The 12,166-nt window shown below is 37.1% G+C and overlaps 2 protein-coding genes across 6 annotated transcripts in view; one reads left to right on the forward strand and one right to left on the reverse strand.

Annotated features, from left to right (window-relative positions):
• Positions 1–12,166, reverse strand: part of Ddhd2_1 (mucin-17) — a 61,972-nt gene that overhangs the window by 44,483 nt on the left and 5,323 nt on the right. The window lies entirely within an intron of this gene.
• Positions 1–12,166, forward strand: part of LOC105211825 (uncharacterized) — a 36,923-nt gene that overhangs the window by 19,481 nt on the left and 5,276 nt on the right. For 3 of the 5 annotated variants that reach the window (XM_054230526.1, XM_029039963.2, XM_029039964.2), the window contains exons 2-5: positions 7,149–8,850; positions 9,864–10,081; positions 10,197–10,349; positions 11,804–11,933. In XM_054230526.1, the coding sequence (XP_054086501.1) occupies positions 7,299–8,850; positions 9,864–10,081; positions 10,197–10,349; positions 11,804–11,933 (2,053 nt within the window). In that variant the 5' untranslated portion in view covers positions 7,149–7,298. Of the gene's footprint in view, positions 1–6,611; positions 6,671–6,943; positions 7,045–7,148; positions 8,851–9,863; positions 10,082–10,196; positions 10,350–11,803; positions 11,934–12,166 lie in introns of those variants that run through there. The other 2 variants (XM_054230524.1, XM_054230525.1) reach the window with 2 other exon arrangements.

Consider the following 12,166-nt stretch of genomic DNA (forward strand, 5'->3'; position numbering starts at 1 on the left):
TACTAATGTAATGAGCTCCGTCAGGATCGGGAAGGACCTCTCCGAGCCGTTCGATACCAAACGAGGTTTCAGACAAGGTGACTCGCTATCGTGCGACTTCTTTAACTTGATGCTGGAGAAAATTATAAGAGCTGCAGAGCTAAATAGAGAAGGTACAATCTTCTACAAGAGTGTACAGCTCCTGGCGTACGCCGACGATATTGATATCATCGGAAACAACACCCGCGCCGTTAGTTCTGCTTTTTCCCGCCTGGATAAGGAAGCGAAGCGAATGGGTCTGGTGGTGAACGAGGACAAGACGAAATATCTCCTGTCATCAAACAAACAGTCAGCGCATTCGCGTCTTGGCTCCCACGTCACTGTTGACAGTCATAACTTTGAAGTTGTAGATAATTTCGTATACCTAGGAACCAACATTAACACCGATAATAATGTCAGCCTTGAAATCCAACGCAGAATCACTCTTGCCAACAGGTGCTACTATGGACTGAGTAGGCAATTGAAAAGTAAAGTCCTCTCTCGACGAACAAAAACTAAACTCTACAAGTCCCTCATTATTCCCGTCCTACTTTATGGTGCAGAAGCGTGGACGGTGTCAACATCCGATGAGACGGCACTAGGAGTTTTCGAGAGAAAGGTTTTGCGGAAGATTTACGGTCCCTTAAACATTGGCAACGGCGAATACCGCAGAAGATGGAATGATGAGCTGTATGTGTTGTTCGACGACATAGACATAGTCCAGCGAATAAAAAGACAGCGGCTACGCTGGCTGGGTCATGTTGTTCGAATGGATGAAAGTGCCCCAGCTCTGAAAGTTTTCGATGCAGTACCCGCTGGTGGAAGCCGAGGAAGAGGGAGACCTCCACTCCGTTGGAAGGACCAGGTGGAGAAGGACCTGTATTCACTTGGTATTACCAATTGGCGCCAAACCGCCAAAAGGAGAGATGCGTGGCGCACTGTTGTGGACTCGGCTATAACCGCGTAAGCGGTTTCTACGCCAGTTAAGAAGAAGAAGAATGTAATGAGTATAACTTGTGATATAAGTAGATACCTCACTTTAAATTGGAGATATAAGACAGATACAATATTTTATTGCTGAAATTCATAGGTTCAAACAATGCAATATTGTATTTAAATTCATTTCATAACAATGTTAAAATATTGAACTTATTTCAGCAATTTATTTGAATAACATTTTTCAAACCGTTGGCTGCCCTTATACAAAAATATTTTTTAACTCTAAGCCTCCCTAAGCCATTTTTTTTAATATTTCTTTTATTTGATTAATACTTTTTAAATTACTATTTTTTAAATAGGTGGCAACCATTGATAAAATATATTTTCACTGTAAACTTTGATACACATATTTTTGAAATTTTTTAATTGCTCCAAATTTGTATAGTTAATTTACAAAATAGGTGGCAACCTTCTAACAATTTTGTTTCTGTTCTTGCTGAAACTGTCAAGAAGTGTTTCGCATCCGTTTAGCCGCCACAATAAATTCAATTTTGAAGGAACTTTGCCCAAACTTCTTACATTTCTTATGAAACAGAGGAAGAAGCTTAAGTAAACAGCAATAAATGAAACAGGTGATAACCAAATTCATGCTTATCAACATTCAGGCATTCCAACATTTATATATACGAGGTGTGTTCAAAAAAAACGGGAATTCTAAAATTTTCATTTGTCAAACCAAAAAAGTATCATGTGAAGGCGATTTTTATTTGTTAAATGCTCTCATTTCCTTGGGTCATCATTTTACAAGCATACGAGAAATCGTTGAAAGAGCCAAAGGCTACCCCAAAAATCAAGTTTGAGTAGTTTTTCGACGATTGGGAGCAGCGCTGGTAGAAGTGCTTATGGGGACTATTTTGAAAGCGACAATATTAATGTAAAAAAATTAATAAATATTTCCGTTTCCCACCTCGTACACATGTATCTATTTCAAAAAAGTTATTTTAAAGCGATCTCAAGCGTTTCATATTGAAATTAAATCGGCGCAGATGTAATGAGCAACACAAATTAGCAAATCAATTTCTGAAGTTTTATCCGCCTTTCACATAAGCCAGCCAATATCGCTACGTGCCACAATTACCATTATTTATTATACACATACACACACAAACAAGTAGGTGATTATATATTATGCCGATAGAATAAAGAATAATCGCATTTTTATGTTCGCTTATTAAATCATAAAATAAAATTACTTAAGTGCCGCAGAGTCATGAGAAACCAAATCACAGCTAGCACAGCTAGGGCATGACATCATTATATAATATAATATCATAGAACACCGAGCAACGATTACCGAATTACTTAAATTTGACTATGGTATATGTAGAATAATCACATTGAAGCACGTATTTGTAAGCGTAATTAACTGAATTTGATGATCATTAATGTCAATTAGACTAATACAAATTGAGTGATCCGTCTTGCTAAAGCGTGGATGCAGGAGGAGGGGGCGGATAAAAGTAAGCAATCTCAAGAAATTTGTATGAAATTAAATAATTTTGACATAATGTATACTTATATACATATATATATGTAACTGTGTGTGTGTGTCTCGCCATCACAAAAAAACAAGAACGTTTGGCTTTGCTTATGAGATTATGATCAGCATAACAAATGTGTCTGCTGACTTGACGAACTCGGATGTAGTGTCCGCTGCTGACGCGCTTGGCGGAGAACGTGACGAGCTTGTAGCGAATAAGAGCAGCAATTACCGCTGGTATTGTTTGATTATGAGTCGAGTTGTTGCTACGTTATTGTTGTTGTATTTTAATATTGATTTCGATTCGGTTTTCGTTTGTTTGTTTGGGTGTTCGCTTTTTTTTATTGTGCTAATCTGCAGTCACTATGCTGTAAGGCCGTTCGTTCGTTCATTTATGGCTCAAAAGTCGTCTAACTTGTGTTTGCCTTCCTGCATAATGAATACTTAATGTGCGTTTGATGATGGCACAAATAAAAAAACACACAAAAAACTGTATGAAATGAAAAGTAGTATAAATGCTCGTAAAATATTCTGAGCGTTGAAAAGCGCCATAAACATGCACACATACACACACACACAAGTGAGTTTGCATACAAAAATATCCGCATCAGAGTGAATTTTGAAACGCGTTTGCGCCGACAAAACTCACTAACCAAAGCGTGTGAGAGGAAATGCGTGTTTTTTCTAATTCAAAATGCAATTAGTATACATCTACGCAAATCGCCACATATCACTTGGCACGCGCATCCAATTCACATTCTGCTACAGACGATTGACATTAGTCAGACTGTATGAATTGGAAATTAGACACAGATCTTGCTTAGTTTTGAGCAATTAACAAGCGAAATTAAAGCATTTTTTTATTATTTTTTATATTTTTTTATTTACATTTTATATTTATTTGCTGGCGCTTATCTACGCAGTGATGAAAACATGTCTCAACGCAGTTAAATTAATTGTGACAATGGCAGGCCACACCTGTTTATTTCTATGTGTTATTTCTTACTTTAACCATATATAAATGTATATCATACAGTTAATACAGACGCAACAACAGCAGCAACAACTCAAGGTCATAGCAGAAGAAAGCCGGTTGCAGCTAACAAGCTGCTGCTGACTGACTAACTGCTAGCTTGCTAGGGCACACACGGCAGCAGTTGTTGCTATTGAAAGAGCTTAGCTGTTTTACTTTATTTTTTATTTATTTTTATAATTTTTTTTATTTTTATTTATTAATTTTTATTTTTATTTTTTTTTAATACGAGTATTACGATTTGCTCTCCCAAAGCATTCGATTAACGAGCGATGCAACCGCAACGTGACAATGACAGCCAGTGACTATGTTTTATTTATGAATTTGCTTATTGTTGGTTCAGTTATTTATATGTTTTATAAATAGTCTTAGATACATATGTCTGCGCAAACGTGGCTCTGAGGCGGCTCTTTGTCTTAAGCTCATATTAATACAATGCATAAATAACGTTGCTAATTAATTATAGTATGTAGCATTATTTATTGTATTTTAGTCACAGCAATTGAAATAGTTAGTGCGCATAGAGTTAGTCAATAGATTGTTCTCTTTAACAAAAGACTTAAGCAACGAACTTGTTGTGTTAGAAAGTGTGAATAGCTGGTTAGAGGTAATGATTGTGTGGTTTGAAAAGTAAATTACTTGATTGATCTTACACAAAAATTTGTATTTTTATATTTTTAAATTGAGAGGATTTTTAATTGAACTATAATTTATGAAAATTACTGCCTAAAAGTGGATATATAACAGTTTTTAAAACTCCAAAGAATTTAAAAAAATATTGTCCAAAATTTTGTGGTAAAAAAAATGTTGCTAAAAACAAATATACCCTTAAATCAAGTTATTTTCACGTTTAAAAATATTTTTGTGAGTGTCTTACTAAGCAAAAGTTTAATATTTTCGTTAATATTTCCAAAGCAATAGAAAAAAATGTAATATTTTTAGGTGTTTTCAATAATAATAACTAAAATTAAAATCGATTGACAAAAATTAAAATCTTCCAAAAATTATTTTTTTTACTGCTAAAAACTATGCAATTTTCCAGAACCCTTCATACTATAATAAAAAAAATTAAATAACTTCATTGATAAAATGTTTGTTTAAAAAAAGTATCTCTACAATTAATTGGACTCCAAATAAGCAGAAATCCTATATTTATAACTCCATGAATAAGTTGTTAAAACACGTTTGCAGAGCGGCACTGCCAAATTATGTCAACTGAAACAAGTTTCTCTGCACAAGAAAACCACTAACAACAAAATTCGTTTAAATATATGTAAAATTTGTAGATTGACAAATTTTACCGGCTTTCGGTAATCAATCATTTAAGCAAAAACAACAAAAAAGTAAATAATGCTCACACCGTTAGTGACCAAAATAAAGGTAGACAGAGAAGCGTCCAAAAATTAGCTATGCTGAATCAAGTGCTGCACTTGTGAATAAATGCAAATATACAAATATAAATATGTGCTATTAATAGGAGAAATATTAATTAATAACAGAGATTTTTTTTTTTATTAAATAAAATAAAACTTAATTAAATAAAATTATATAAAAGGAATTGAAATGTAATTAAATCAAAGAGAAAAAATAAAAATATAAGTGAATTAAAGTAAAATAAAAACAAAATATATCGGCTCTTAATGTAACATTTGTTTCAAAATATTCATATTTTATCTAAAATATCTATTACTACATATTAGGGCTCTTAAAATTATTCGATTAACCTGAAAACCGATTATTCGAATATCCGGTTTGTAACCGTTCGTACGAATATTAACCGGTTAGCACTATTCGGTTAGTCGCAATGTTCCGATTATTCGAATAGTCGTTCTACTGCGGTTATTCGAATAATATAGTTTGCAGTCTAAAAGCCTTTGATTTTCCAGATATATGTCCGTATTTTCCAGATATATACAATGTGCGGTATAAATCGGTTGAGAAGTATTCGGGCAGAAGGGCACGACCAAAACCGACCACTGACCGACCCAAAAAAACCGGTTCTTCACAGAAAACCAACTACCCACTCGTCGAAGTTTTGCCCCAAAGCCCCACCCACCGACCGCCCACACTGCCACGAGTGTGTCCCAAAAAAAAAAACGGTTCCAAAAAGTAACCGGTTACTGCAGTGCTAGGCATATGCCGCAAAAAACCGAAAAAATTCAGTAGCAAGTGGGTAGGGGTTTAGAATAGCGAACTCAAGAAACATACCACGCAGTGTTGTATCAGTCATATTTTAATTTTGCATGTGAAACAACAACAGTGTTGGTACGACAGTCATAAAAAAGGCGAGTTTTTTGTTAGTTTTAATGTTTCACTTTTTTCAATAAAAATAAGAAAATTAATGAACTTGCACTATTCGAATAGTCGACAACGAACGGTTAACCGAATAGTCGAAAATCAGCGGTGAATCGAATAGTCGATGACTGACGACGATAGTGCAAACCGAATATTATTATTCGAATAATGCTCTATTCGGTTAATTCGGTTAGTCGATTAGTCGAATACCAAGAGCTCTACTACTACTATTCCTTCACCACAGAGCAGCATCTGAAACCATTGCGCCTGCGACATTATCAAAGCCCCGCGCAAATGTGGACATAATTTTATTGCCACATAAATTCCACTAAATTTCTCGCTGACAATCAATTCAAATATTTTTTATGAATATGAGAATTTATGGCCGGTTAATGCACATTTTTACGTGTAAAAAATAAGCCAAAACAATGCAATGCCTCCTAGCACGATAAACAAGTGTATGTGTGTGTGTGCACGTAAATATGTCTGTTATCTCATAGAAAATATTTGTAAAGCAGCCAAGTTGAACGTAGAGAAATAACAAATGCAAAATAGAGTGCATACCTATGATGTTGTTGTTGTTTTGTTATTATTATGCCGGACCAAGTCTCTTGTTCCAGCACTGCGTTTGTCTATTGCAGTCGCTGCTGTATTTGTTGTTGTTATTGGCCTGCCTGCGCATGCGTTTATTACATTCGAATTTAAATTTTTCAAATTGATTTGGATGGTCAAGGTTAGACAAGGCATGTTGTTGTAGCCACATGTTAATAGATATTGTACACATAGGTATATTATTTTATGGTGGCGACTGACCGCAGAACAACTGGGCTTCAGCTCTGAGCTAAGTAAGTATTAAATGTGTATAGTTGTATTAACTGTGATTATATGAAATACTCTCAGAGACGATCTATATAAAAATAGGAAATCGATTAAGTTCCGATTTCGTCTAACCTTCTCCGCTTTAGAACAATGGAGCTTATGTATGCTTCCTAAGCAAATTCTTTCATTTATCCGTTAATTGGTGAATTTTAAGTTATTTTGTCACAGTTATTCGAGAATCGATGTAATAAATTATGATAAAATATAGACTAAATATAAACACACCTTTTTGCTAGCAGAAAAAAGAGCTTCCACAACCTAAGCCGACTCATGATGATAGTATGTATGAGAGTAGATATGATAGTGTGTATGGACACTTTAAATTTTGGCACAATTGCAGGTAGATACCGTCTTTTAGAACGCACTGTACACATAATAATACAAAATGCAAGACAGTATATTCTTAAGACTTATCTTCAAACCATTTCTCTGTCTTCATTTCAGTTTTAAACGACACTTTGCGTGCGAAGGATGAGCTTGTTCGAATAAAGTGAGCAAGAAAACAAAAAACAACTAGAAACATTGGAAAATATTTACCGCTATAAGGTTAAATTTATATAAAAGTGCAAACAAAACAAAGAATAACAAAATAAAATGTTATTCCCCAACACCAACACAAACAAAATGAGTAGACTACGACTGCAATTTACAACAATTTCACTGACAATTGTCATCCTCACGCTGCTCATCGCCTACAGTCAACCGTCCAATGCGGCGGATTACGACGGCGACGGCGGTGGCAGTGAGCTGGGCTCCGCGGGCGATGGCGGTGGCGGCGGTGGCGCTAGTGAAGTGGCGAGCGGTAATGACGAAATTTATGAAACCGCCGTACTGCAACAGGACATGGATGAGCATGAGAAGCGCCAGAAACTATTGGAGGAAATGCAGGAGGCAATGGCGGAGCTGGAGGGGAATGCCGATTCAGCTGCACCACCCACTGCCGCCACTTCGGCACAGCCCTATGATGTGAGCAATGAGTCGGTGAACACAATAAGAGCGCAAGCGCGTATGGATGATGTCATGACCGATTCGCAGGAGATCGAAATGATGGACAGCAGCACGGTAATGAACGGCAGTGCGGCTCGTGCGCCCATCGCATTGCCACCCACCATGCTGCCGCGCTCGTTGAGCACAATGATACCCGCCTACGTGCGTCAGGGTAAAGCTGAGCAATTTCCACGCACCATCAGCGGTGGCAGCGTTTCGGTGGAGGAAGCAGACGCTAATGTCTCCACTTCCGATTATGTGGAGGATGAAGAACACATGAATGTACGCGCGCAGAAAACGCATAAAATCGATCCGATCGCCATGAAATTATATCATCACAGCGAAGCCGATGCGGAAGACAATATGCTAAAGGATCAGCAACCAGCGCCACCTTCGCAGCAGCCGCAGCATGTGGCGGCGCCACAACCGCGCACACAGCAACTGCAGCCAAACAGCTCGGACGACGATTATTATGAAGACCCACAGGACAGTTTGGAAAAGTTGCAATTGCATCATCAGCACAAAATACACCGACCAACAGTGGCGCCTGCACTGCCACTCACACCCTCACCCCCCATCGCCGCACAGCCAAAGTCAGTGTCCGACGTCGTCGAAGCCATCCACAGAGCGCAAACGAATGCCGCGCGTCTGCCACCAGCTGTGCCACAGGCACGTGGCGCCGCTTGGACTACAAGTGGCCCGTTAATGGACGCCGCGGCGACACCAACAACAACGGTATACGGCGAGAATACAATCGATGCGATCACACCAAACATTGCCGCCACCACGAGCTCGGCGATGGCAACAGGTTTTGATACAGAATCGGCAGCTGCTGCAGTTGCTGCGGCGCTTTCCACTACAACGCAAACACCAACAACAGCGACAGCTACCACAGCAGCTACAACAACAACTACGACATTCACAACAACAATACGCCCGGCAGGTAAACAGGGTAAACAAATAAATATAACGCGCGGACGTAAACTGCTGCCACACGAACAATTACGCAACTACATCGAAGATGCGTACATTCGCATGCCGCTAGCTGTCATCGTTGATCCATCGGCCGATGCGTTGGAGAAGACGAAGGCGCTGTGGCGTGAAGCGCTACGCACAAATCTAAATATAAAAATCGTACTCGTCTCGCTGAATGCCTCAGGTGAGTAAAAATGTGAACGTAAATGTAATCGTAAACAATCGTAGCCTATGGATATACATATGTATGTATGAGGTTAAGTGTTTGTATGTTTGTGTGTATGCGAGATTGCGCCAGCTTTGTATGGCAATAAGTGGAGTGGTTTAGTGTAATCGCTTTTAATGGCGTGCTTAGCGAACGAGCGTCAGGTGCTTGTCAACAATTTCAGAAAAATGCGTACGAAATATTTCGCATTCATAGCAATTAGTCTATAAAAGCGATGTGGATAGAATGTTGATTTAAAAAATAAAAATTTTAATAAAAAAAATTATAAAAAAATAAATTAACAAAAAAAAAAAAACAAATCTAAAAAAATTAAAAAAAAAAATCTAAATAAAATTTAAAAAAATCTAAAAAAAAAAATTAAAAAAAAATATCTAAAAAAAATCTAAAGAAAAATTAAAAAAAAAAATAAAATTAATAATAAAATAGAAAATTAAAAAATAAAATAGAAACAAATTCTGCTTAATTTTTCCGCTAAATATCGCTATTTTCTCACACAACAAGAACAATACAATTATTTTCGACATTTCATACTACATCAGTCCAAGCCCACAAATGTAAAGGCAACACACGTACTAGAAAGTCACTTAATTTGCTAGCTTAATTATTGTTTTTCACCGTTCTAGGAATATACAGTAGAAAAATCCATTGAAAAATTTTCCTTTGCAACTACAATGTAATGATTACAATGCGTCATAAAAATGGACAGACGGACGCCGCAAATTTTCTAATAACTTAAAAATGTTTAACTTCCTTTTCTTATAACTATTATGACGTTCAACTAAGCAATACAGACTCTTGGATGCAAACTTGAGTATTTTTGAAGAATTTTTAAAAAATTTTACCAAAAAATAGGTTATGTTACAGCATAAGCTTTAGTCATTTTTGCTATAATTATGTATAGTGCAGTACATTTAAATCAACGAAATAACTGTAAATTAATATACATATATAATTTTTAACATTTTTTCTAGGCATACCAGCCGCCTATAGCTTCAATAATACGCGCCAATTTCTCGCCGGCTTGAACAGCATCAAGGTAAAAGATGGTGGCAATTCGTTTGTGGGCATTGTGCATGCCTCCGAATTGGTGCCATACGACAGCGCCGTCTTCATATCAACCGCAGTGATACCGCCACACACGGAGTTGGTGCAAGATGCAGCTATAACGCTGCTGAAAAAGCGCATACGGGTGAGTAAGCGAGTTCATTTACACATTTTACATTTCGTTTTGCAATTTGTAATTTGTATTTAATTGAAAAATTTATTTGCAATATTTTCGTTTAAACGCTATCAATGCGCTGCAGCTCTATCTCATCTGGTATGGTGAGCGTTCGGCGAGTGAAAACGAGACACAGGAGGCTGTGGGCGGCATACTCGGCGAGGTGGCCATACGTTCGGGTGGCGAAGTACTGCATCTGGTGGGTAGCGAAAACTCGCAGGAGCTGGAGGGCAGCACGGTAAGCGCGAATTTCTCTTATACACCTACATATAGGAGACATATGTCGGTTAAGTAGCGCCTTTACCACACTCACAACTTTCAGTGCTACAATGTACTGTTATGGCATGTAACGTGTAAATTGATTGATTGATCGCGAAAACGAGTTAGCAAATGTGCTACGGTATTTTTCTCAATTTCTATTGCACTCGCTTTTTGCACAGACTTCTTGTCAACCGGTGTGCGCGAATTTAATTGCTTGACTTGTAATTATAATTGCTTATACAACGTTCGCCGTCAGCTAACCGCTGCTGCTGCTGCCTGCTGCGGTACCTTAGTTGCTAAGTAGTGTATTTGCTTTTTTTGTTTACTCTTTCAATTACAAAACAAGTACAAGTTTTCAAATGCAATATTTAAAATGTATAAATGTTGTTGTTGGCGTTATTAATGCCGCCTAGTGAAAATGAAAATGGCAGAAAATCACACAACAACAAGCGAAAAACTCGTTTAAATGCTAAATACCACTGTTAGCCATTGCTGCTGCTACAGATTGCGCCGCCAGGTTGTGGTTGGGGTTGCGTACACAGCTCGGTTAGTTAGTTTTGCCGTTTTAATGACAAGCGCGAAATGGTTCAAGTCGCTGGACAGTGTGCAAATTTCACAAAAAAACACAAATATTATTAAAAAGCAAAAATAGCAAAAGAAATAATTATTTAAAAAAGAAATTAAAAAAAAATATTAAAAAAAAATTAAAAAAATATATATTAAAAAAATAAAAATATCGTTGTAGCAGCATAAAACATCCACTGAAAAGTTTTGGTAACTACTGCCGCGTTAACAATACCCGAGCGACTGCCATATTATTGTTGTCTTTGCTACAAAAACCATTAAAAAGACTACCGACTGCCACAAGGGTGCGAAAACGAGGTTTAACCAAACACAACACTGAATGACGGCGCTGTAAACCAAGCATTAGGTCAAGCGAAATTTGAGTCAAAATAAAACACTGGTAATTAAATACGTCGTCATTTGGAAAAATCAACGCACCATGAAGTTGGTGGAAAACGCTTGAAATTGAAAACGACTGTTTGGCTATAAAACATGCCAACAAACGCGAGTGCTAAAGCGCAGAATATGATATATGTACGAACGCAAAAGCGTGCAAAACGGCGAAAAACTATAGCAAACTTTGTATATATACAGTTAAAGATATACATATATAAAATGAAAACGAAATGAATGCCATGGGTGTTTTCCTATATGCTATTTTGAGCATATGCTATTTTGAAGTACAAAACCAGGTTATGGAACGTCAACCAAGTGAAGGGTGGCATCCATTAGCTGTGCAGAAATTGAATTGCAGAAGAATTTTCAATTCTCACTCAAATTATGAATATTGTAAATTTTAATTTTTTTTGTATCTTAAATGGTAAATAATAATTTAAACACATATTATCTTTGTTCTCATACTAACAGCTAACACTTGTCGCAGACGCTTATGTGGGCACACAGGAAGTGGATATACCGGTCGATACGACACTGTCGAGCTTGCACGTCAAAATCGATGCACCCATGCGGACAGCTACGTTGGAGACGCCCAACGGTGGTTAGTTTAACGCATACACAACACATACACACGCACACTACCGCACACACAAATTTGCACAACAATAACTAATTTATACAGTAATAAATTTAAAAAAAAGAAACAAAAACTTTCAAAGTTGACTAATAAATGGTTATAAATGTATGCAGACAGCAGCAAACTGCTGCAGCGCTTTAATTCCTTAAGCAATAACATTATGCGGCTACTAAAAACAGCACAAAATAAATATGAAA

Source organism: Zeugodacus cucurbitae, chromosome 5 (genome assembly GCF_028554725.1).
Source record: "Zeugodacus cucurbitae isolate PBARC_wt_2022May chromosome 5, idZeuCucr1.2, whole genome shotgun sequence".
NCBI classification, from domain to species: domain Eukaryota; kingdom Metazoa; phylum Arthropoda; class Insecta; order Diptera; family Tephritidae; genus Zeugodacus; species Zeugodacus cucurbitae.